Here is a 27,880-nt window from a genome sequence, read left to right on the forward strand (position 1 = left end):
CCTCCGGTCCTCCTGGGCGTCCCGGCTGGGTCGCCACCCCAGCCATCTCTGACACTGTGATTGATGTCGGCAGGCCACGCGAGCTCAAAGGCTGCGGCGTTTTTAAGTTCTCCTCCATGACAATCGACAACGGCGCAGGATTATCAGAAAACATTCAAGGCAAGTGCTTCTTATATTTTTTTATTTGTCTTTTTTTTTTTTCATCACCCGCAGTGAAAATTCCACTTTCACATGTGCAAATACATATATGAGAAAATAAGTAACATCTGTGCACAGCTAAAATAAATACAGGAAAAAAAAAAAAAAAAAGATCGCAAAATTAATTTTCACAAACAGAGAGTCTCCCTTCTAAACCCACAAAACAAGGCCGTGCCCCCCACTTTTTTTTTTTTAATAATTGTATTTTTTTGTGCACAAGTAGATGAATGTCACCCCGATGTTGCGCCATTGTTCATGAGTCCATCTTTTATTTAATTAAAGCAAAACGTTAAAGAACAGAAAAAAAAAAAAAAGATCACCTTTTATATACAGAGGTATGAACGCCTGCTGTGCTGCGGTCGTACAATTCAGGCATATAAAACGTCAGAAGAATAACGTGTTTGAATGATGGTTCTGAGCTCGACTGTATACCTGATTTTTTTATTTGCGTCGTTTCAGTGGCTTCACACAAGAGAGCGACGTTGATGTTAATCGAGATCTGGACGCCCCAACACAGGACTTGGAGGACCCCCTCTGACCGTCTCCGCAAACAGACGCGTTCGGTCGGCTCACTGAATCAAACAAACTGCATGGCTGCACAGCCGAAATAATGAAGCAAAATCACTTCTTATAAAAAAAATTTCTCACTTTGCAAAAATGAACACTAAAGCATACAATTACGCATGCATCTTTATGTTTTTGAAGTTATTTATCCCTGTGAAATGAAAACATTACATAACCAAAAAAAAAAAAAAAAGGAAAATTCTCTGAAAACCAACACAAGCGTCAAATCATAAAGAAGGCTCGCCTGACTTAAAGCACCGGGCCTCACTAAAAGTACCGTAACGTCTGTACGCATCATTGTGACTGAGGTGACCGCATTCCCAGCACCGCTCCAGATCCTTAATTTATTTAGATACGAGTTATGCGTATTCGGCAGGCAGGCCTTCCTACTTGAGAATGAACAGGCAGGAAGGACAAAGTAAAAAGTCACACTTCAGAGAGCAAGAGAAGTGTCTGCGTAAAGCTTTAGAGTCGCGTCTACGGCTCTTTACGTCTGCTTGTGTGGTGTCGGAGGTGTCTCGCCGTCACACTGAGTGACATAAACAACTGACCTGAGAAAGACTCGATGGAAGAAGGAACATTCTAGAAAGACAGCCTTGAGCTAGAAAAAATAAATGCTAAGAGCCGCCGCACGGGACGGCTCTGCTTATTGGGTTGTACGTTGTGACGACTTATCTGCATTTCATTAACTCATGCATAAGTTTTCTTTTCCGTCGTCCATTTAAGTAGATTTCTAGGTCTATTATAAAGATTAACAAAGACATGAAATGAAAGATAATTAATAGGCCCCCTTGCAGTTTGACTTCTTATTAATTCACCTCATAGCCTTACAGAGTGAACACAAGTTACCTTGAGAATTATTATCAGTGTGGAATCGGGGGGTCTGGCGCTCTGCAGACGCACAGAGACACACTGCATAGAGGAAGAGAGGTGGGAATCAGCAGCCCGAGACTGGAGGAGACTTGCGGCCGACTTGTTTGTTTAGTCTGCAGCTGGAGACGCAAGTTGTGAAGCCTTCGCTTCCTGTTTGCTTGACTTTGTTTTTTGTTTTTTCTTTTTTAAATGAATTCTATTTGACAACTTACAGACTTCTTAATACTTGGATCCAGTGGCAGCCTCGGCTGAAATGTGCTATAATTCTACATACACACACACGTACATACAGAGCGTATATGTATAGTCTGTACCTATACATATATACACACAGACAGACATATATACACACACAAGCATATCTCTCTCTTTCTCTGTATGTGTATATATATATATATATATATATATATATATATATATATATATATATATATATATATATATATATATATGGGTGTGTGTGTGTGTGTATGCACCACTCATACAGTTGCCTGGAAGCTGCAGCCTATCCCAGCAATCATTGTGAGCAAGGCAGGAACAAACTCTGCATAGGGTGCCAGTCCATTGCAAGGGATATATACATAATGGACACACACACATATATGCATATATTATATTCAGTGTGTATATGTGTGTGTGTATTATACACACACTGACAGACACACGCACACACACACATATAAGGTATATGTAAATGTAGATATAGTTACCTGTTTTTATCTAACAACATGGCTTGACGAGTTTAAGCGGCCTAAATCATTTCATTTTAAAAGGAGTCTATCCAATAACCTACAGCTAGGTGGCAGTCTTCTCAGCATGCTGTGCTTCCCAGGAGGTCAGGCGTTTCTTTTCACTCCTCGAGGCCCTCAGCCGGAGTCCATGGTGAAGAGCTCGATGCTCGGTGGGCTCCAGTACAAGCCCGCTCCGGAGCTGTACACCAGTGACCACACGTAAGGAATGAAGAACTCCTCTGGCTGGTCTTCTTCCACGTACTTGAATTTCAGCTCTGGAAATTTCTGAAACGAGACACGAACATAAAACAAACAAACAAAAACAAAAAATTAATGCTTCATATCTTTTAATTGATCTCGCTTTGTTGTAGGTTGGGTTCCTGTTGTTCTGCGCCACCTTTAACCTATCAGCTTTACATTTAGCATCTGTTACTGTAAAGGAGGCCTAAGCATTTTTTAAATAATGAAGGAAAAAAAAAAATGCAGTGTCCCTCGGCAGGAATGTGGAGTGACAGGGTCGCTCTTGCATGATAATTGTTTCCTATATGAATGCATTGAGGGCCGTGTCGGAATACTTGGCATTTCTACTTATTATACAGTCACGTGAAATAGGAACTGCTCCCTCTTTTAATTCTAAGGTTTTAAGTTATCAGGACATAACAACAAATCATCTGGTCCTTAGCAGGTCTTAAAATGAGGTAAATAAAATCTCTGACAAACAGCAACAACACATGACATGTTGCACCGTGTCATTATTTATTTAACGAAAACTAAGCCAAAATGTAGAAGCAGCGTGTGAAAAATGAAGTCCACCCTGACTGCTTCCATAGGAATTAACAGAAAAAGTAGCAGCCTGGTGATGCTAAGCAACTGCACTTGATTAACTGATAGTTATAATTTGTTACTAACCCTCACCTATTCTGTTTCTCTTCTCGGTACTCAAATGTGGCACTTGGTGCCACTGCCCACCTGCCAAGTTGTTTTGCCTGCCTAAGTTAAAGTCATCTCTGATGGAGGATCGCAGGAATCGTGAGGTAGAGGAGTCCTATCATCGGATTGGCTGGCCCAGTGCTGACTCAGCTATGGAGTGGCCAATAGGGGGAGGCAGCTTGAGGGCCGAGGTCTCCAGGACTCTGAACAAATCCAAATCCTATTATGGGATATCATCTAAGGTTAAATTCTGCTCCGTACTTGTACAGTTGTTTATTTTAATACTGTATTGAGGATTTGTTCTGTGTATTGTATTGTATTGACCCCCTTGTTTTTGACACCCACTGCACGCCCAACCTACCAGGAAAGGGGTCTCTCTTTGAACTTCCTTTCCTAAGGTTTCTTCCATTTTTTTCCCTACAAGGGTTTTTTGGGAGTTTTTCCTCATCTTCTTAGACAGTCAAGGCCGGTAGGGGCTGTCAAAAGGCAGGGCCTGTTAAAGCCCATTGTGGCACTTCTTGTGTGATTTTGGGCTATACAAAAATAAATTGTATTGTAGGGCGGCACGGTGGTGGAGTGGGTAGCACTGCTGCCTTGCAGTTAGGAGACCTGGGTTCGCTACTCAGGTCCTCCCCATGTGGTGTTTGCATGTTCTCCCCGTGTCTGGGTGGGTTTCCTCCCAAAGTCCAAAGACATGCAGGTTAGGTGGATTGGCGATTCTAAATGGTCCCTAATGTGTGTGTGCCCTGTGGTGGGCTGGCACCCTGCCCGGGGTTTGCTGGGATTGGCTCCAGCAGACCCCCATGACCCTGTAGTTAGGATATAGCCGGTTGGATAATGGATGGATGATATTCTGTCTCTAACCATTAAAATGAAGCTACCATAAAAATGAGAGACTGTTCATTTCTTTGTGAGCAAACTTACAAACTCAGCAGGGGGTCAAATACTTACTTCTCCCACAGTGTAATAGCAGCAAAGTTGGGCTCTACAAAGTATTGACTTTGGGGACTGAATACTTGCCCACACTCAGGATTTCTGTTGTTTTTTTCTCCTAATTATTGCTTGTGTCACAATAAAAATATTTTGCACCTTCAAAGCAGTTGACATGTTGTGTAAATCAAATGGTGTTAACCCTCCAAAAGTCCACTTCAATTCCAGGCCGTAATGCGACAGAACAGGACACAAGGCAGAGTGTAAGTTATGAGGAGACACTGAAGGCGTTGAACCTCTTCAGCTTAAACAAACTGAGACTAAGAGGTGACACGATTGAAGTGTTTGAAACGATGAAAAGAATAAATGCAGTGGATCCCAGCTGTTACTCAACAGAACATTAGGGAGACACTCGGGAACGTGTTCAAATGTTTTTCTTTGTGCAAAGGACCACCGACAGGTGGAACAAATTGCCATGTAGGATGGAGGAGACTAGGACTTGAGGGACTTCCAGATCTCGTCTTGATGTTATTTGAGAGAATGTCGGTGAATAGGATGGAAAAGCATGTTAAGTGGAATGGCCTGTTGTTGCCACAGTTGTTCCGATGTTCATTGAATGAGCAGGGAAGGGGATCTTCACCCACCTGTCGTGCACAACAAGATTTCCTGGAATTTTTCATCAAAAATACCCAATGTCTGTGGCAGTGAGAAGAGATACTTGACATTTGAGTTATGAAATGGAAATCCTTTGTCTGTTGATGACAAATATGTTGTGATATTTTTTAAGGTAATGGAGGCGGACATTTCGAGGTAACTCTACTAGCTAACCATGGCGCTGGGGAGTGGCGGTGTGACGTAAAATAGCACAAGCAAATAAGAATTTCACTCTACTTGGTACATGGGACAGAAAGGACCCTATAGACCTCTAAATTAAAATGCATGAAAAAAACACTGAAATGTCCAAACGTCAGTACATCCATCCATCCATTATCTAACCCGCTGAATCCAAATACAGGGTCATGGGGGTCTGCTGAAGCCAATCCCAGCCAACACAGGGCACAAGGCAGGAACCAATCCTGGGCAGGGTGCCAACCCACCGCAGAACGTCAGTACATATTTCTAATAAATCAAGTCATTAATATTGCATTTGAATTTATACATCCAAATTATCTTTAAATCTGCTGGGATAACCTTAAGTCACACCGGCAGTTTTTAATCCTTTTAAATTTCAGATGATTTAGTGATGGGCAGCACGGTGGCGCAGTGGGTAGCGCTGCTTCCTCGCAGTTAGGAGACCTGGGTTCGCTTCCCGGGTCCTCCCTGTGTGGAGTTTGCATGTTCTCCCCGTGTCCAAAGACATGCATGTTACGTACACTGGCGATCCTAAAATCGTCCCTAGTGTGTGTGTGCCCTGCCCGGGGTTTGTTTCCTGCCTTGTGCCCTGTACTGGATGGGATTGGCTTCAGCAGACCCCCGTGACTCTGTGTTAGGATATAGCGGGTTGGAAAATGACTGACTGATTTAGTGATCACATGGACTGTCTGTCTCTAATCCAAAATAACGAAAAAGAAGTTAGGAAAGAAAAAAAAAAAAGAAACCCAAAACTTGCTGCTGTTTGTCTGGTCTGGTGAGAGCACTAAGGCTGCGCGTGACTCTGAGAATTGTGCAAACTCATTTTCTGAAGTCTCCTGAACATTTTGCTCTCTCTTGGCTAATCAGTGCTGTGACAAAACCTGAAGTTGAATTAAGGGTCGGCGCGGCGCCTTTGGTATCTGAACATTGTGACTCATAACATCTGAAGTAGAGCACATCGGTCAGGATTACATGGAGCACATGAGGTGGCTGCACTGCCTGACTGCAAGAAACTGTCTATATAGTCTATTTATATCAGTGCTGCAATACAAAATATGAGCCAAGCAGGCTTTCAAATTTCAAAAAAAGGGACAGCGGCTGTTGTATGAATGAGTAAAGCAGCTTAGATGACTGCGAGAAGACACAAGGCCAGGAGATGATCAGAATGGCTCTGAGGCTAGGGGTCTGCACTGGCAATCGGAAGGTTGCCGGTTCGAATCCCGTAAATGCCAAAAAGGGACTCTGCTCTGTTGGGCCCTTGAGCAAGGCCCTTAACCTGCAATTGCTAAGCGCTTTGAGTAGTGAGAAAAGCGCTGTATAAATGCAAAGAATTGTTAGAAAGGGCAGGAGCAACACTAGTGGAGCACCAATCTCCAGGGCAGGACCAAAAGGAGAGGCCTTACAATAAAGCCAAAGTCAGAAACTCAAAATGAAACACCACGACTTGTTTGGAAACTGAACTAGCAAAGAGAAATTTTCATCAGCCACCATGGAATAAAGAAAGCTCGCAAATGCCACCGTATTTATACCATCCTATCCGATGACATGCCGTAATCACTGTCATGTGGCAGGAATGAAAACAGCATCACGTGAACACCAAAAAATGGTAATAAAAACTGACATAATTTATAACATCAAATCTAAAAGTCAATGAGGATAATGAATTCTTCATACTACAAAGCAATCAAAGTGGACAAAAACTCCATAGTCGAGGCCTTTAAAACTAGAAAATAACAATAAAAACAAAAGAACCTTACTAGGATCCACCTTGAAGTGGACTAGGGATGGAAGTTTTCATCAAACTCTATAATCAAAAGTCAACTCCTTTTGATTGATTAATGATGATTGATTATTAAAATGATGTATCCTACTTAATCACACAGATAGCAGTATAAGGAGGCTTTTCCTAGAAACGGGTCTGTTTATGAATTACGCAAGAATTTGTTGTAACAGTAACTAAAAAACGCATTCCAAGCTGTTACTATATGTGCTCCACTACCTCATTTAGTAAGAGTAGCTCATCGATGTGTCCAGGAGTCTTGACGCACGTGCGTCCTGTCAGCTGTCAGGTCGGCAGCATCCATGTTGTACAGGTTGGCTCAGGTAGCCCCTTGCCACAGACATATTACATCTGTCACCGAGTGCGACGTGTAGTGTACGAGTGACACATCCTACTAAGATCTGTTTTATGCAGACGGGCAAATGATCGTCCCCGGCGTTTGGCGCGTCATCGTGAACACACGCAGCCACTTCGTATGACGCTCTCCAGGACTACATGGCAGCACTTAGGTTTTGCATCTCTCACTGGAACATGCTGTACATGCAGTACCACCAATTTCATCTGTTCTGCCTTCTTCAATGTAGTGGCACACCATTGTCATCAAATTCTTGGTGGTAAGTGTAGTCCAGAAATTCACTGTGAACGTGAGCTTGTTTACTATGGCTTTCAGGGTTTTAGTGTTTGCCTCGTCTTAGGAAAATGGCTCATCCTAACTGATTAGCTGTCGAAAGCCTTTGCCACCAACATGGTGCCTGGTATTAGGCCCTGTCTTGTCATTGTATACACCCTACAAGTGATTTCTTGTGATCACTGTCCACAAGGGACATGTTAGTATTGTATTTGGAAAGATACTGCAAATGTGCCAGGTTTGCATTACAGCATGGTATTGCACAGATTACACATAAGGTTTGCTACCCTTTAGGATAGTACTTTCTGAGGAGGTTGAGGAAGTTATGTCGACTAAGATCCTCGGCAACTCTTACAGCTGCATTGCTGAGAGCATCTTGACCAGCTGCATCACTGTGTGGTATGGCAACACTACTGCTATGGACAGCAAATGACTGCAGAGAAGATCACCAGGACCCCACTGCCCTCTACAAATACAGAGTCCGCAGGAGAACTGCCTCGATCCTCGGGGACCCCACCCAATCACCCCCAACACGAAGGGCAGGAGGTACAGAAGTATGAAATGCAGGACTTCCAGGCTAAAGAACACTTTCATCTCCACGGCCATTAGACTCCTAAATAACTGACTGGAGTTTATAATCCTGGTCCACCTCATTCTATCGACCTCACACAACCATATTTGACTTGTCCATCACACACCTACCTGCACATTACACTTCATACTTCTATTCTTTTTTTATACTTTATGCTGCCTCTGTTACTTATTATCTATCTGCTACTTATTATTTATGTTTATCTTTATATGTTGGTTTTGTCATTTGGTGTGGACAGCAAAACGTGTTTCCTTACTGTACATATGACAATAAACTTGAACTTTAGCTCTAAATGCTCCTAATCTGAGCCACTCTTAACAAGCTGGATGTAAAATAGTCTGATGTGTAGCTATTTATGTATGTATTTATTTATTTATATAAAAAGCCATATTTCCCCCATGGAGAAATAAAGTTTGTTTGTTCTCTCTGTCAGTCTACTAAACAATGCCCTCATGATCCTATTGTTACCACATCAGGTCTTTTAATTCAGCAAGACAACTGCATTTTTTACCTTAGGCTACAGCCACACTGCTAGGTTTTTATTACAAACAGCATTTGTAAGTGAAAACGATCTCTGACCACACTACAGTATTAGTGTACACAGTAAAATGCCAGAAATAAGATGTAAAGCAGACCTTTGCACCTACACTGGGCAGGCACAAAAGAAAACCTCCTTGAAGGTAATGAAAATTCTGAGTCTTGTGAAAATTAGAATTCCCTCGTCTTTTACGTGTTTTCTAAAGCATCAGTGTGAGCAGCGCTCTGACAATACTTTGAAAAGCTTAGAAAAAAGAAAGAAACTGTTTAAGGAGCTGCAGCCTCTTCACATGGGATCCCGCTTCTGAACTGAAGACAGGATCTTTGACCAATGAATGAGGAGGAGAGGCAGGCCTTCAATTCAAAAATGCGATCGCATGTGAAGGGGCTTTCTGTTTGTAAAATGCTTTCATTTTCTGGAACGATTTATTTAACAATATTAAAGCAAAAAATAACATTTTTATTGCCTGTGGTGAGCGTAGGATTGGATGACTTCATGGACGTTTTTGATGTCATTTGCTGTTGTCTGGTATTGGTCACCATTGCATCCTGTTTTATTAGAAACTTTGTTACGTCCGTTCTCCAAGAAAATGTGAGATAAAATTTTTTTTTCGCCATCGCTACAAACTACATGGGGTAAGTAACATAATAAATATAATTTCTGGGTGGGGTATTCTTTTAAACTAAACAATTTCCAAAACATCCTCTCGTGCATGGCAGTGAAGTACACACAAATGAGATTTCCCATCATTCACTGATGATTCAGCCACAACTGTGGTATTTCCAGGTTTGTTTATTTATTTTTCCCAATATTTTAGCTAAAACATGTTTATGGGATGCTGCGAGCCTCAGTCTGGGTATCTCACTTTTGGATTCTACAGAACACGTAATGCAACATTTTTTTTAATGGATGTTTAATATTATTTGCTATTTAGGTCCTGCTGTTATTAAGATTTTTCTCCTTTCCCCATGAAAATACTGCATGAGAAATTCCCAGCGTTCACTGCAAACAATGCAGGGTGAGTAACAGAGTAACAGATTTTAGGGACACACATTCCTTCAAACCAACATGTGGGAGGACGCCTCAGGAACACAAAGAAAACAGGCAGGCCTAGCCGGGAATTGAACCCAAAGCCATCATGTCTGCTGTAGATATTACCAATAAACCTGCTGAGTGAATCGAACGGACTTGTTATTTTTTGCTAAGTAAGATACGAATGTTACTATAATGTCTGGAGAAAGCCGATAGCTGTAACTGACAGGGACCAAGTCGAGGAAATGCAGCCTCTAATTAGTGCTATCTAGGAGAAAAGACAAGGAGCCCTGACGTTAGCACTGATATGTTTAAGACGGAGGAAGCTGGCCGACCAGACCCCACCACCCAGCACTGATAAGTGCACGCAAGCCTAATTAGAGAAATCAATTTACTACATTAAACAATAAGGAATCCTGCCTACCTAGACGCACGTCTTATCTGCTTCAAACATGCCACAGTCATGGCGAAATATTCACAGGCAACCATTCCAGAACTTTCTCGGCTTATGAAACATCTACACTCGCAGGAAGTAAGAAACTGAGAAAGGAGCAAGCAAAAAAAAAGTGTGGCTTTCCTGCATTTCAGCACGACCGCAGCTTTTCAGGCATGCTAATTCAAACCAAAGAGAGCGAGACTGGAGCGAGTTATAGACAGAAGCATAAATTTACATGAAACTGAACACCAGTTCAAATGAATAGAGACAGACAGGAATGTGGCGGATTACAGCGAGGAGCCCTCACAGTGCTGCCGGCAGAGCACGCTTCTCAACCATTGGGACCCTCGCATGCATGTTATTTGTTTTCCACGGAATCTCAAGAAACGCACCTTTCACTCAACAGCTTTTGCATTATTAATAAACTGTCACATGTAAGCCTACTGGAAAAGACACATTTCCTTTGCACATATTTCATTTAACAGAAGTCCTTGCAGTTGGGCATCTTCTATGACCAAAGATTGGATTCACCCTACTGATGATTTAACAGCCTGAAGTGGAGCCTGCGTGCTTTTAACACTGACGTCGATAGATTTATGTTCAGAAAATCACACGAACACATAGAAAGCAGCACTCAGCAAGCCGTCTAATAAACAGAACCACAATGACTGCCGGGCCTTATCTAGAAAAGTTTCACATCCATATAAAAATGAACCATCCGGCACACCAACAAAACCTGCGTTAGCCAGCACATATACACTTCGTGGCCGGACTGATATGACAGAAACCTTTTGAAAATGTGTAATATGTTGGCATACGCTCAGAGCCCACTGTGCTGTTAATGTGAATAGCCGGCTCCTCCAAATGGCCAGGCCTGTGGCTGTAACTCAATCCTCGTAGCATGCAGTCACACTCCGGAGGTTTAGCTGTCGTACCAGTAAACATTAGAATGGGTGTAATCTGAGCAACAGGACCCTCATGGCAGCACTGACCGTGTCAAGGAGGGTCCAAGTTTATTGTCAAGTGCACTCAGTACGGTGAAATTCTTACTTGTGTGTCTCCTCAGAACTGTTCTTAAAAATACAATAAAGACAAATTTTAAGTAACAAAAAGTATACACGGCATATACACACATATATACAGTCAAAATAAAAAGTATGTGAACCCTTTGGAATGATCTGCTTTACTGCATGAACTGGTCATTAAAAGTCATCTGATCTTCATCTAAGTCCCAGGTCCTGATATACACAATGAGCTTAAGCCAACGACACACAAACAATTCTACTCTTTCATGTCTTTATTTTACAAACGCATTCAACGCTCACAGTGGTAGTGAAAAAAGTAAGAGAACCTTGGGATTTAATAAATGGTTGACCCTCCTTCGGCAGCAATGACCTCAACCAGGCGCTTCCTTTAACTGCAGATCAGACCTGCACATCGTGTGAGGGGGAATTTGAGCCGATTCTAACCCTGCAGAACTGCCTTAACTCTTCCATATTCTTTGGTTGTCTTCTGTGTGTGGCTCTCTCTCTTCACGTCATTCAGTAGGATTGACATCTGGGCTCTGACTGGGCTGCTCCAAAAGGCACAGTTTGTTCTTCTGAAGCCATTGTGCTGTGGATTTGCTGCGATGTTTGGGCTCGTTGTCCTGTTGGATCACCCAGCCTCTTCTGAGCTGAAGTTGACAGACAGACACCCTCACATCATCCTGGAGAATTTGTTGATAAACTTGTGAATTAATTTTCCCCTCAATGATGGCCCTGATGCAGCACAGCAGGCCCAAATCTTGATGTTCCCTCCACCATACTTTACTGTAGGGATGATGTTTTGATGTTGACATGCAGTGCCCTTTTTATGCAAAATGAATTTCTGATTGTTCCTCCCAAATAGTTCAGTTCTGGTTTCATCACTCCTTAAGACATTTTTCCAGTACCGTTGTGGAGTGTCTAAGTGCTCTTTCACAAATGTCAGGCGTTCAGCAATGTTCTTTTTTGATAGCAGTGGCTTCCTTATTGGTGTCCTGCCATGGACATTTCTTGTTCAATATTTTGCGCGGCCTTCTGCTGTTATGCACCTAAAATCTGGAACAGCCTGCCAATAGGAATTCACCCGGCTAGTACAGTGGAGCACTTTAAAACACTGCTGAAAACACATTACTTTAACATGGCCTTCTCCTAACTTCACTCTAACTTAATCCTGATACTCTGTATGTTCAATTCCTCATAATAACTATTCATGGTGGCTCTAAAATCCGTACTGACCCCAACTCTCTCTTCTGTTTCCCACCACCATCTACTCAAAGCACCGTGATGTTCCAACAATGATGGATGGATTAAAAGCCAGAAGTCTGTATGACCATCATCATCAAGTGACTCCGTGAGAACCCTAACTACAAAGAGGACTGTGTCATTTATGTGAGGTAGAATGCCCAGAGGGGACTGGGAGGTCCCGTGGCCTGGAACCCCTGCAGATTTTTTTTCTCCAGCCGTTGGGTTTTTTTTTCTGTCCACCGGACCTTACTCCTTTTCTATGTTAACTAATGTTGTCTTATTTTAATTTCTTATTTTTTCTTTTCTTCAGTATGTAAAGCACTTTGAGCTACTTTTTGTATGAAAATGTGCTATATAAATAAATATTGTTGTTGTACTTTATCCATCCATCGCTGCTACGGCCTTTCTTGCTTTCTCTTCCCCTAATCTTCCCAAATGAAACACATTACCTGCATTGGGAGGGAGCATCAGTTACGGCACTACGGTCATGTGGCGCGATTACCCGAGGGTGACCCAGCTCCCATTATCCTCATCGTTGAGGACCCGAGCAGCTGGACCAGGCCAAGGAGACGCCCACGTAACACCTGGCTGTAGCTGATAGATGGTCATTTCTGGAGGGTAGGACTGGGCTACGTGTCTGCCTTGGGGGGGGTGGGGGCAACCAGAATCCTGAGGTATTTCATTGTGTGGTGGGTGCAGCAACGTGCTGTACCAGTGCATGCTCAGCACCTGGACCTGACCTGTACTTCCATTCCCATCCCTCTTTTGGCCATATGTTCACAGTCTCTCCTCAAGACATGTCCACACCACTTTAACCAAACTTCCCGCACTTGCTTACATGTCTCTCCCACTTTTGCTGTTTCTGATTATCTCATTTCGTATTCTCTCCATTGCAAGTCCTTAAATCCATCTCCACATTTCTGCCACATCTTACTCCTCCTTCTGCGCTCCCTTTGCTGCTCATATCTCAGCTCCATACATCATTGCTGGTCTCACCACCTTCTTATAATCCTCACCTTTATTCCTTCACCCAATACTCCCAATACCTTCTTCCAATTGTTCTATCCACACTGCACTTTATGAGTTATCTCTACATCTAATTGTCCACCTTGGGCCACCACTGATCTGAACTATTTAAACTTCTCTACTCTTTTCAGTGGCTCTCTCTGTATCCTGACCATCATTAAACCTCACATATGTTGTTGTCTTCTTCTTCCTATTTATCTTCAATCCTCTCTTTTTCAAAGCCTTTCTCTATTCTTCTGTGATTGTCTTTTCTGGTGTTACACAACACAATGCCATCAGTCTTCTATCCGATGAACCAGACTTCAAGAAGACCTCCTCAAACTGGGATCCTGTCTATTACCCCAACACTGCTTTTAACCCGAGTCCTCACTTCCTCATTCATTCCTCACCTAACACACTCTTCTGGTCCTCCTTTCTCTCTCGTGCACTCCCAGACCTTTCACTCATCAGCCTTCTTCAAATCAGTCAACACCATATGCAGACCCTTCTGTTCTTCTCAATGTTTCTCTATCAGCTGTCCCAATGCAAATACTGCATCAGTCGTTCCTCTCCCTGGCCCAAAAACCAAACTGCTCCTCCCCTATGGTGGTCACTTCCCTAGGCCTTCTGTCTGTAACCCTTTCCCAAACTATCACTGTGTATGACATGACGACGCTTTGAATGGTTTGTTACATGTTTTTATCACACTGGTGCGTGAGGAGGTGCTGGCTAAAAAAATATACATATACATTATATATAATCTCTATATATAAATATAAAATAAAAACGCTTGTCTGTCAGTCTGTCTGTCTGCTTTTCGCGCGAGAACTACTTAACGGATTCAGATTGGGGTTTTCTCTATAATTTGTTTGAACATGCCAGCTGATTTTGTGACTTCTCTCATTGTGCTAAGTATCTTAGTTCGCTTGTGGTACCGATTTATTTGCGTGAGTCTAAGAGGCAGGCTGCGGGCCGTGGGGAGGGGAGGCGGGACCTCAGGAGTAGCCCTCCTCACTCATGTGCCAGCCTCTGTTCGAGTCGCTCTACCTCTCGCCATGTGCTGGAGCTCACCTCGCCGCTGCTTAGCTAGCGATACCTGTTTGTTCAACAGACATCACCATCTAGAGACTGTTAAGGAGTAACGTTTGATGTTTCTGAGTGAGAGAGAGCTCAGAGCTACGAGTGTTTTAGAGGGTAGCTGCTGACTGTCAGAGATATCACGGCCATGTTCTCTTCTCTCGACGTTGGTAATGCTCTCCCATCAGAGCTGAACGTGATCAGATTCAGTGACAACGTTTGAGCGTTACCTACCTTCTGCTTGGCCAGAGATACCTTGTCAACTTTTTACATCTCTGGCAAAGAGATCACAGCTCCATTCTCACCCCTGAAAGCAAAACCAAAAATATTGTATCTCAAGAGCCCCTTGGATACAAAAACTATCAATATAAATTCTCCTCAATTCAAATTATAACTTTATTTTTTTTTAATTGGTTTTTAAACTTTGTTCTGTTTCACTGAAAGGTGGGTGGCCATGGGGGACAGCTAGCTTTATATGTAAATAAAAAGTGTTCAGGAGTAATTGTTATGAATACAAAAATCTGCATGGCAGTCCTTTAAAAGCATTTTCAGGAATTTCTTGGGGAACCAAAAGGTAGACAACTACAAAGAATCAGCGCACGATGTTTTGAAGTCGTACAAGGCCACAACTTTAAAAACTCGCTTGTTAGATTCTCATATGAAGTTTTTCTCTGGAAATCTCAGCAATGAGTGCGAAGAACGATTTCATCAGGATACTCCTGAAATGGAAAAGCGATACCAAGGCAAGCGGAGCCCCCAGTATGTTTGTGTAGAACTGCTGGCCACTTAAGGGGATATTCCTGAGGTCAGGTGCGGCCCTTTTAAGTGAGATACTTCCAGCATGTACAGCAATCCCTCGCTACTTCGCGGTTCCCTTTTCGTGGATTCACGGCTTTGCGGGTTTTTAAATATAGTAGTATTTCCTAGTCTAAGAACAACAAAACAAGTTCGGTGACTAAGTGCGTTGTAATACGGGCTGTGATTGGTACATGGGATGGAGACGACAAATCACAGCTTCCCGCTTTCTAATCGGGCCCGTGATTGGTGCTTTGACTGATGCCCAGATCCCATAGCACCTCCCCTTGTCTCTCTGTCGCGGCCATTTCGCTTCAAGCTTTCTCGCCGAGCGGTTTACTTTACACTGTACTGTGTGTGATTTTTTTCTGGTTTCTTTGTGTTGAACTTCGCTTCAATTTTCACCCCCTGCAATGGCTCCCAAACGTGCTCCTGTTTCCAAGGATATTGCTGAGCCTAAACGCCAACGAAGAATGATGGCGATCGCTGAGAAGGTGAAACTTCTGGATATGTTGAAGGAAGGGAGAACGTTCGCAGCTGTGGCGGCAGACTGCCTAAGGATCTGCAAGAGCGGTCACAGGAATGGGATGATGATATGGTTCGATCGGTCCAATTTTGCAACAAGGTCAACGATGTCATGACCGCCTACAAGCTGCTCTTCGACCGGAAAAAGAAGCAGCGCAGCAGCTGCCGATCACAATGTTTTTGCAGCCTCGCAAAAAAGAGCCAGTTCCTACTACTACTACTACGGATACACCTTCGGAAACCGTGGAAGAGGTGCCTCAGGAAATGGCACCGCTGTCTGTAGAGACGTAAAATACAGTCATCGGCTGCGCAGTAAGTAAGTCATCATCACCTTCCTCGTCATCATTTTTACTGCACAGCATATTTATCACCATCATCACGTCATATATAGGTACGTGTACTACGCTATACAGTAACTGTAAACTTATCTACCGATTTCATACTGCTTAACAGTTGGTCCTGTTATTAGTAGAGTAAAGGGTGGGTTGTAAACAGTACAGGGAGGGTTTAAAAACGTCCAAATACACGTTAAATTATTAAATAAATATGGTGTCCCTACTTTGCGGAAATTCAGTTATTGAGGCCGGCCTTGGAACCTATCTCCTGTGATAAACGAAGGATTACTGTACAGACAGCGTGAATTGATAGTATGTTTATTATAAACTTTTTATGTTACTTAAAATCCTTGTACGATAGAGAAAGTAAGGATAGATGTTTAAATTTGGCACAAAAAATAATTTAAGATTCACCTGTATTGATTTATCTGAGAAAGACAGAAGTGAAATTTAGTTACCTAGTGTTATTTGTGGTTACTCTCTTTTGCATCTGCAATGAAATTATCTTTCGTTTCCAAATCCATCTACATAATGAAAATGCAGAAATGATATTTCACCCCACTTGTGAACGTGTAGCCCAAAGTCATCATAATTAAATAACTTGTGTATCTTTGCCAATATAAAAACACAAAATGGCAATCAGGCTTTAGTAACTGAGGGTAACAAAGCGGCCTTCCTGCAGTGGATCCCTTTGTGTGTTTTTTATTCTTCTGGTCCGAGAGCTGTCTGCAACATGTCACTGCACTGGCACCATCTCTAAGGAAATTTATACCACAATGATTAGCTAGGGAGATAAAACACAACCTATTTCATTATTTATAAGAACGTGGCTACGTCTAAGAATAAACTGTCACAGCAGGACAGGATTAGAACAAGGATGACAAAGATGGCAAGGCTTTTTCCCCCCATTAATTATGAAAGCAAATCTTATCATATTTCTACAGTTCAGGGGTGTCAAGTGTTTCCCTTGTGTTGGGCCAACAGTCGGCACTTATTTAAACCTACATTCGCCTGATCTTGTTTCTCGGGGTCGGGCCGATCATGTAACCATTTTTTTTCCCTCTCTTAAACTCAAGTGACATACAGCATATGTGCCACGTATCCTTCTGGCCCACTCATCATTCTCTTTGTTAATAATACGATACACAAGCTGAAATATGGTCATTGTGCCTGTCAGCGAAGCTTGAGTTATGCACATTCCCAATAAGACCTGTGATTTTTTTTTTTTCACCTTTTAAATTAAATTAATTGGATTGCCTGAAAGGCTTTGGCTACGGCTGCATTGTTTACACATATACAGGACCATAACATGCAGTGCATGCTGGTGGAACATGCTCCATACAAAATAAAGATGATTGCTATATTATATATAAATGTTTATGTGTGGAGGTGTCTGTGAGCTTGTTTGTCCGGCCCGGAAGTGCGAGGCTAAGGCATGAAGCTCAAAGTGACGGCAAGGTGGCCACAAGTTCACGAGTCAGAAGAAGAAAGAAGTATGAGGCTACAGCACCACCACCTAATCAAAGCATCGTGATGTCCCTCCATTGATGGATTAAAGGCCAGAAGTCCACGTGACCGTCATCATCAAGTCCTTCCATGAGAACCCTGAATACAATCAGGACTGACTGAGGTCATTTATGTTAAGTAGAATGCTTAGAGGTGGCTGGGTGGTCTCGTGGCCTCGAACCCCTGCAGATTTGATTTTTTCTCCCACAGTCTGGAGTTTTTTTTTGTTTTTTCTGTCCTCCCTGGCCATCGGACCTTAATTTTATTCTATGTTAATTAGTGTTCTTTTATTGTAATTCTTACTTTGTCCTTTTTTCTCTTTCTTCTTCATGTAAAGCACTTTGAGCTACATTATTTGTATGAAAATGTGCTATATAAATGTTGTTGTTGTAAGAAAGCGACTCCATCGCTAAAATGAAACCACCGAGGAAAAACAAACGAGAGAGAAACTCGCTTAGCTGCTGATAGACAAGGGGGGCGAGCACGTCCGCAAAAGGAAACTGCCGAGTCTGCATTTCAATTTTTTTTTCTGACGATTTCTAGTTTTCTAGGAGCCTGGGCTTTTTACAGCACGGGCTTACACAGCTATTAGGATTATAGACAAATACAAATACATAAAAAAACACAGTAACACGCTTGAGGGAATCTAAACCTTTGTCCTACCTCTTGCTTACACAGTAAACCCTCATTTATTGCGGTTAATCCGTTCCAGACTCTGCCGCGATAAATGAATTTCCGCAAAGTAGGATTCTTTATTTATAAATCGAATATTTTCGCAGTTAGAACATAGAAAACTTGTTTACGACCTTCTAAATAAAATTTTTAACATTATTAGAGCCCTCTAGACATGAAATAACACTCTTTAGTCAAATGTTTAAACTGTGCTCCATGACAAGACAGAAATGACAGTTCCGTCTCACAATTAAAAGAATGCAAACATATCTTCCTCTTCAAAGGAGTGTGCGTCAAGAGCTGAGACTGTCAGAGAGAGAGAGAGAAAAGCAAACAATCAAAAATCAATAGGGCTGTTTGGGCTCTTAAGTATGCGAAGCACCGCCAGACAAAGCAGCTGCAAGGAAGGCAGCAATGTGAAGGTAGTCTTTCGGCATTTTTTAGAGGAGCGTCCGTATCCTCTAGGCCAGTGTGCGAACACCTCCTCTGCGAACACCCCCTCCGTCAGGAGCAAAGAATGTCAGAGAGAGACAGAGAAAAGCAAACAATCAAAAATCAATACATGCTGTTTGGGCTTTCAAGTATGTGAAGCACTGCACGGGAAGCATATCTTATATCATTGAGGAGTTTTATTTAATACGTAATACGTGCTCTGATTGGGTAGCTTCTCAGCCACCTGCCAATAGCGTCCCTTGTATGAAATCAACTGGGCAAAACAACTGAGGAAGCATGTACCATAAATTAAAAGACCCATTGTCCGCAGAAATCAGCGAACCAGCAAAAAATCTGTTATATATATTTAGATATGCTTACATTTAAAATCTGTCGATAGAGTGAAGCCGCAAAAGTTGAAGCGCAATATAGTGAGGGATCACTGTGCAGTATGCATTAAATACAGTGGCGTGCAAAAGTATTCGGCCCCCTTGAACTTTTCCACATTTTGTCACATTACAGCCACAAACATGAATCAATTTTATTGGAATTCCACGTGAAAGACCAATACAAAGTGGTGTACACGTGAGAAGTGGAACGAAAATCATATATGATTCCAAACATTTTTTACAAATAAATAACTGAAAAGTGGGTTGTGCGTAATTATTCAGCCCCCTGAGTCAATACTTTTTAGAACCACCTTTTGATGCAATTATAGCTGCCAGTCTTTTAGGGTATGTCTCTACCAGCTTTGCACATCTAGAGACTGAAATCCTTGCAGATTAGATCAGATTAGATGGACAGCGTTTGTGAACAGCAGTTTTCAGATCTTGCCACAGATTCTCGATTGGATTTAGATCTGGACTTTGACTGGGCCATTCTAACACATGGATATGTTTTGTTTTAAACCATTCCATTGTTGCCCTTGCTTTATGTTTAGGGTCGTTGTCCTGCTGGAAGGTGAACCTCCGCCCCAGTCTCAAGTCTTTTGCAGACTCCAAGAGGTTTTCTTCCAAGATTGCCCTGTATTTGGCTCCATCCATCTTCCCATCAACTTTGACCAGCTTCCCTGTCCCTGCTGAAGAGAAGCACCCCCAGAGCATGATGGTGCCACCACCATATTTGACAGTGGGGATGGTGTGTTCAGAGTGATGTGCAGTGTTAGTTTTCCGCCACACATAGCGTTTTGCATTTTGGCCAAAAAGTTCCATTTTGGTCTCATCTGACCAGAGCACCTTCTTCCACGTGTTTGCTGTGTCCCCCACATGTCTTGTGGCAAGCTGCAAACGGGACTTCTTATGGTTTTCTGTTAACAATGGCTTTCTTCTTGCCACTCTTCCATAAAGGCCAACTTTGTGCAGTGCACGACTAATAGTTGTCCTATGGACAGATTACCCCACCTGAGCTGTAGATCTCTGCAGCTCGTCCAGAGTCACCATGGGCCTCTTAGCTGCATTTCTGATCAGCGCTCTCCTTGTTCGGCCTGTGAGTTTAGGTGGACGGCCTTGTCTTGGTAGGTTTACAGTTGTGCCATACTCCTTCCATTTCTGAATGATCATTTGAACAGTGCTCCGTGGGATGTTCAAGGCTTTGGAAATCTTTTTGTAGCCTAAGCCTACTTTAAATTTCTCAATAACTTTATCCCTGACCTGTCTGGTGTGTTCTTTGGACTTCATGGTGTTGTTGCTCCCAATATTCTCTTAGACAACCTCTGAGGCCGTCACAGAGCAGCTGTATTTGTACTGACATTAGATTACACACAGGTGCACTCTAGTCATTAGCACTCATCAGGCAATGTCTATGGGCAACTGACTGCACTCAGACCAAAGGGGGCTGAATAATTACGCACACCCCACTTTGCAGTTATTTATTTGTAAAAAATGTTTGGAATCATGTATGATTTTCGTTCCACTTCTCAAGTGTACACCACTTTGTATTGGTCTTTCACATGGAATTCCAATGAAATTGATTCATGTTTGTGGCCGTAATGTGACAAAATGTGGAAAAGTTCAAGGGGGCCGAGCCACTGTATACACATCCGTTTGGAGCAAACACGCCTGATCCAGCTCATTTACAACGTAGACTCGATGTTTGACTAATCGTACAGAGTGCTTAGATGTGTATCCCTTTAAATAAGCGGAGAGCGACTCAGCTAAGGAATGAGTCGTAAGGACACACAGAAGGACCTTTTCAGTTTAAGCCACTGGTTTTTCAACTTTTTTTTTTCCTTGCGACCCAATTTTGCCTTTTTTATACCTTTGAGACCCGAAATCGGCACTGACAGTCAGCTGAGTTGTGGTGGAAGAATGACGCTACTAAAACTGTCCGCGGTGACCCAACGCAAGACCCTCCACAAAAATGTGTGTGACCCTTTTCTATTTTTTTTCCATAATATTGTGAATCTTGACTTTGCTGATGATGCTGTGATCTTCGTCGAGTCAATGGAGGCTCTGATCGGGGCACTCGAGAGACTGAGCGAGGAGTCTGAGGGTCTGGGCTAGCGAGTGTCCTGGATAAAAACCAACAGCCTCTTAGGCACGGCCATCACAGTGTGTCTGTTTATAGAAAGAGTGTCAACCTCGTCAAGAGGTTTATTTTACTTACCTTGGCAGTGACATTCATGTCTCTGGTGACTCTTCCTATAAAGTCACTAGAGGGATTGGGAGAGCATGTGGGGTCATGAGGTGTAACAAGAATGTAAGTTTAATGTCACTGTGCTCTGTACAAGAAATTATTTTATAAATTCACTCACATGAGCAGGCATTTAGAAACTGCTAGTATTTGGAGAATGAAGGGAACAACTGCGAAAATAGGCATTGTACTATTCCTGTATGTTAGAGATGAAATTGAATCCATGGAAGGGCCTACACGTGGAGAAGACAGCATATAACTACTTGGACTGCAGCCAAACACTTCGAAGCCAATGGACAGATGGATGGGTGTGGGTGATATCGTCATTCGTCCCGAAAACCCTTCCAGCGCAGCGACAAAAAAATGACAGACTGTATAGACCAAGATCCCACCTTGGTATTGTCTTATTATTACAGCTTCCTGTCTGTAATGCCGCATAAATCGTCAGTAAAGAAAGCTGTTATTTTCTCTTATGTGATTTTTACTGCGTATCTCTATGGGAGGGATATCGCCTTTTAATATCATATCTCTATATTTTTCAGTTACTTAAAACACCGCAATTATAAAAGAACTTATTCCAATTAGGGAGCTATATCGCCCCCTAAAGGAAACATTAGGTCACTGGAAAGGGGTGTGTGGCACTACCGATATCTATGCAAAAGGACGAAGGTTCAAGTCTTTAGAGTCCTGTTGCTTCTGGTCTTATTATATGGTTGTGAGCCATGGATGCTATCCAGTGACCTGGACTCCTTTAGTACTGTGTCACTCCGGAAAATCCTTGGGTACCGCTGGTTTGACTTTGTGTTGCTCATGGAGTGCCGAATGAGGCACATTACCTGCATTGTGAGGGAGCGTCAGTTACAGCACTACGGCCATGTGGCACGTTTCCCCAAGGGTGATCTGGCTCGTAAGATCCTCATTTTTGGTTGACCAGGCCAAGGGGTCGCCCACGTAACACCTGGCTGCGGCAGATAGAGGGTCATTTCTCGAGGGTTGGGAATGGACCGCGTTTCTGCCTGGGGGGTTGCAAACCGGGATGCCGAGCTGTTTCGTCGTGTAGTGGGTGAGGCAACTCATTGTACCAGTTCAGGCTCCCCAAGTTGACTTGATTTGACTTATTGTGAATCTCGACTCTGTGTGACCCGAATTCAGACGAGACGCGACCAACTCCTAGTTTGTGAACCTATGGTTTAAGCAAATGGAGATTAAGAGGTGACATGACTGAAATGTTTAAAATGATTATAGGAATTACTAGAGTGGATCGAGACTGTGACTTTAAAATGAGTTCAACAGGACACAGCTGGAAGTGTGTTAAGTGCAGATTTTGCACCAAAGTAGACAGTTTTTCTTCACACAAAGAACCATAGAGGTATGGAGTAAATAACCAAGTACTATGGCAGTGAGGAGTACTTTAGGGACTTTGAAGTCGCAACTTGATGTTATTTTAGACAATGTACAGTATGTGAATAGGATTGATGAGCTTATTGGGCTGAATGGCGCAGAATGTAATAACATAAGAAACTGACAAACAAGAGGAGACCATTCAATCCATTTTTTGCTTGCTTGTGTAACGAATAGCTAAGATGTCGCAGTATCGCATTCAGGTACTTCTTAAAGGACATCAAGGTTTCTGCTTCAGTGAAACAAGAATGGATAAGCTTGTTGGGCCGAATGGCCTATTTTCATCACAATTGTTTAAATTACATGAATTCCAAATACTTACACTAGCAAGTCCTCTGGTAACATTCATTGTATCTAATTACAGCTTCACAAAAATAACTCAAAATAGCAATGGATTTAAATTTTGGGGTTTGAATCAGTTCTGCATGATTCATGAAGAGTAACTTGGCATAAAACTTACAAATAAACATAGCACTTTTTAAACACATTACTTGCCCACATGGTGTGTCCTGCACACAAGCATGTTGCACCCCAGAAAACCCACCAAATTGTGAAATATTTTTGCACATAAAGAGTCTTCTAAAAGATAATCATAGTTCTTTTTTTAAATATGTCTGGCACGAAGCAGCATTTCCAGTATTTCATTTTAAGCGGTTTACTTGGAGTTCGAACTGCACTGTTCTTTAAGACCGTCTGGTATCCACGGAAACAACAGACCTCAACCATCAGTTACCAGGGGGCGGGTTGGGGGAGGCGGGTGGAGAGAAAGAGAGAGAGAGAGAGAGAGAGAGAGAGAGAGAGAGCTAGAGAGGGAGTCAGAGAGGGAGAGGAGCCCATCACACCATAGCCATTCCTCATATTCTGACAGGTCTTGAAGCCGCCATAAAATAGACTTTAAAACTCATCTGAAAGATTACAATTTGTCAAATACTTGTTGGAGATGTGCAATTAAGCTGTAAAATGCTTAAACGGTACAGGCCAATTTAGGACAACATTTTAGGCTTTGAGCACAGCGAGCGTATTTCTGCCAAGACAGCGAGATATGAAAGGATCTATATTAAATATGACTAGACATTAAGCCCGTTACAATAACGGGCGCTAGAACAGTAGTGCATAAACATTAGTAGGAACAGTCTACATTAAATGGCAAGGGACCTTGACCTCATTCTGTTTGTTGTCTTTATTTTTTTCTTAAAAATATTTTTGCAAGAATCCTAAAGTAAAATAATATTAAAAATAAAATAAAAACGTATATGACCATACAGTAAGTATAATTAATATTGCCTTAGTGTAAAACTTTATAACAATCTGCAATACACAATATCTGGAGAAGATATTTAGGAAAATGTTTTTATTTTTTAACCTCAGGAAATGTTTCAATAAAATTTCATTATAGACAACATTTTTTGGAAACACTCTTGTTCAGGACCATCTACAACGTTGACAACAACATCTGTAAAACTTCTAACTCTTGATAATGCAACATATAACTGACCGTGGCTGAATGCTGGTTCTGGCAAGTAAATGGCAACTTTTTCTAAGGTTTGCCCTTGAGCTTTATTAATTGTTATGGCAAAGGCTAATGTAACTGGAAATTGTCGCCTTCTTATGGTGAAGGGTAAATTAGTAGAAGATAGAGCCAAATCAATACGGGGAATATTCTGACGCTCATTTTCTTTTTTTACAATCGATCTATTTGCTCATATTTTTCTGTCTTTCGGCCTTTCTTTTGTTGATGTTTACTTGCTGAGCTGACCGTTCTTCCAGGAGATGTTGCTTATATACGATTTGAGTGTCTGTGTCTTTTGCCCTACTTCACGTGTCCTTTTTTTTGGGTGGCATGTTGTTAGTAGATAGTTAGTTAGTAAATATGCATGGGGCAGTATGTGTGGCGTCTCCCCAGCAATGGATTTTATGTGCGCGGTCGCGACTACCCAATCAGCACTCTCCCCAGTAATGCTGTCCTTTATTTGCTTATCAAGCGCGGCCGCGGCTACGCCATTCACTGTGTGCCCAGCTTCCAGTGTGTGTGCATCCACGGTCTCCCCAGCAATGATGTCCTTTATTTGCTTATCATGCTACGCCATTCACTGTGTGCTCAGCTTCCAGTGTGTGTGCGTCCATGATGCCGGTTGTGCGTGTCGCACCGAGCCTCGCGCATGCGCACTTCACCAAAAGACATACACACGGACACCTGGACGCACACAGGGGTTTTATTAAAGAGGATGGAGAGGTAACACAGCTTCTATAATCTCCTTTGTGCTGAGCGTGCGTCTTTATGGTGACACTGGTCGTCACTTTTTGTGTCTTGGCTTATTTCCTGTGTAACAATGCCTTATGTTTTGTGCTTCCTCCTGAAAACAAATTTCCCTCTGCAATGAAAAAGAACAGTCTACCTTACAGACAGACAGCCTATAAAGAGTACTCACCCCTTGGACGTTCTCACATTTTATTGTTATCACAATGGGTTTAATTTGGCTATACTTAAATGGTGAGCAACAGAAACTCTTTTTAACGTCAAAGTGAAAACATGCATCCATGTGATGCAACACAAAATGGGGATTTACTGGACCAGACAACTTCCACCGATCTAAGGTCCAGTTCCGACACTCACACATCCACGGCACGCGATTTGATGATGGACATGGTTTAGTATGGGCCAGTGGCTCTGCAGACCCATACACAGCAGGGTTTGATGCACCATGCGTCATGACACATTACTCTCGTAGCCATCGTTAAAACTATCTGCAATTTGTACTACAGTTGCCTTTCTGTTGGCTCGTATCAGAATAGAAAGCCTTCATGCACCTCTCGCATTGAAGAGTCTTAACCACGCAACACTCTTTTGCGGTCTCTGAAATTCTCTGATCCACTCATCTGGCCATAACGATTTGGCTCTTATCAAAGCCATTCAGGTCTTCATGACTGCCCGTATCTTCTGCATTCAACACATCAACTGTGAGTACCTAAAGTCAGCTTACCTTCTAACATATCCCTGACATGCATTGTCAACATCGTTCACATCATACAGACGTGCTCACCAGCCTATACAAACACACGCACGCTGTGCAAAAGACTTATCCACTGTATAATGAAACCCTAAGATCTGTGTGTGTGTGTCCAGTTCTTCCAAGCCATCTGAATGATCTGTCTGGCTTTGGTGATGCAATCAAAAGAGGAAGTGTGAGTGTGAAACAGGAGCCACACTGATAGTCACCTTCATAGACGGGAAGAGTAAAAACAGACAGGAGGCAAGCAAGGCGCCAATGTCCCAAGTCTGAGAAGCAGGCTTTATGGGAAAGCACTCGAGAGAGGAAGAGCCAATCATGAGAGGTTCAGACAGATAAGGAAACTGAAGAAAGGTGCTGAAGGTGCACTCACGGTAAGGGGTATCAAAGGTTTTTAAATGTACCCTTTCTCTCTGTATTCAACAGGTAACGTGGCTAGTAGAATTATAAAACCGTCTTCTCAGTAACAAGTGTGAATTTGCTCATGAAAACCTCTATATGACATTTCAATAAATACACATGAAAATAAATATCTTGTGTTTTCCATAAATGGACCATGAGAAACAGCTAAAACCCCACCACGTTGGTTCCCTTGAGGTGCCCTGGTTATTTGTGCACCTCATCACTGCAGTTCAGTCATCTCACCTCATTTTTTTGGAAGTACTTATCCTGGTGAGGGTTGCGGTGGCAGCAGGCCAGCTTAGATGTTCTCTGTCCCCAGATACAGATTTCCAGTATTACTTTCTGGTGAACCCCTTGGCGATCCTAACCCAGATGAGAGCTACAAGCCCTCTAGTATATCCTGGTTCTGCTGCGGGGTCTCCACCTAGTGGGATGTGCTCAGAGCTGCTCTACAGGGGGCAACCTGAGGACATCCTTATAACCTGCCCAAAGCACCTCAACTGTTTCTTTTCGAAATGGAGGCAAAGCGACTCCACTAGGAGCTTCTCCCGAATTGTAGAGTTTCTTACCCCTTCATGGAGTGTCAGCCCAGCAACCCTACTAAGAAATCTCATTCCTTCGGCCACTACCCACAGCTCAGGACCGTGTGAGGACGAGGATGGAGGTCAACTTGTAAAATGAGAGTTTTGTCTTCAGTTGGCTTTATCTGGTTTTGTGAAGCTATACTCATTCTTTTATCAACATTCCTCTCCACTAATTATTAAATTGTTACTACGCCCTTTGAAGTGCTACTTGGACAATATAGCAAGAAAACGGCAATTTACAAATGAAATAAGGCAGAACATTACTACCCTTAGTGTAGGCCTTTCATTTAGAGAAACTGCAAAAAAAAAAAAAATCGAAGTATTGGTGAGTCCAGTGGTGTCCTACACCAGTCCAAAATGGCACTTGAAAACTGGAAGAGACTCTAATAGGATGAGATCTAGCAGAGCCAAAGGCACGGCCCAGTCAGAGGGTACAGTATCAAAGTCAGGTCCAAGTCTGCTTTAAGACACACTTGTAGCAACCGCAAGATACGGGAAGGCGATTCCTACACTTCACAACCCAAAGGGAAGTGGACGATAATAGAAGGTTAAAATAGCATTACCATATTCGGTCCTCGGCCCCTCTTGTCCCCTATGCACGTCCTTATATAAACTGGCACAAAATCTCACGCAAAAGAAAGTGGGACTGAAAAATGTATTGGCATTTGCTGTTTACATTGACTTGCCCAGTGCCTGATTGATCATTAGTGAACCTCTTTCCCTGACGCCCTCCCCAGCGCCCAAATCCTAATCCCGGTTTGACGCAGACAATAAACAAAAGTAAATAAAAAAAACTGCTCTCCGTGAATGCCAAAAAGGAAAAATTTACTTAGTCCACATATAAGAAAACAATAAATCCTACAGTTCAGTTCCTTTCGTAAGGCAGGAGGAAAACACAACAGTCCTCTGGTGGAACGGCTTCTCCGCAGACTATCACGAACAAATACAACCTCAGGAATCTGACTCACCAGACGGGAGCAACAACAACAACAACAACAACATTTATTTCTATAGCACATTTTCATACAAACAGTAGCTCAAAGTGCTTTACACAATGAAGAATAGAAAAATAAGAGACACAGTAAGAAAATAAAACAAGTCAACATTAATTAACATAGAATAAGAGTAAGGTCCAATGGCCAGGGTGGACAGA

The 27,880-nt window shown here is 42.5% G+C and overlaps 1 protein-coding gene across 4 annotated transcripts in view; it reads right to left on the reverse strand.

Annotated features, from left to right (window-relative positions):
* Nucleotides 1-2,248: 2,248 nt before the first annotated feature.
* Nucleotides 2,249-27,880, reverse strand: part of dym (dymeclin) — a 462,962-nt gene continuing 437,330 nt past the window's right edge. For all 4 annotated transcript variants that reach the window (XM_039759679.1, XM_039759677.1, XM_039759678.1 and 1 more), the window contains one exon: nucleotides 2,249-2,651. In XM_039759679.1, the coding sequence (XP_039615613.1) occupies nucleotides 2,502-2,651 (150 nt within the window). In that variant the 3' untranslated portion in view covers nucleotides 2,249-2,501. The remainder of the gene's footprint in view (nucleotides 2,652-27,880) is intronic.

The sequence above is a fragment of the Polypterus senegalus genome, chromosome 7 (genome assembly GCF_016835505.1).
Source record: "Polypterus senegalus isolate Bchr_013 chromosome 7, ASM1683550v1, whole genome shotgun sequence".
Lineage (NCBI taxonomy): Eukaryota > Metazoa > Chordata > Cladistia > Polypteriformes > Polypteridae > Polypterus > Polypterus senegalus.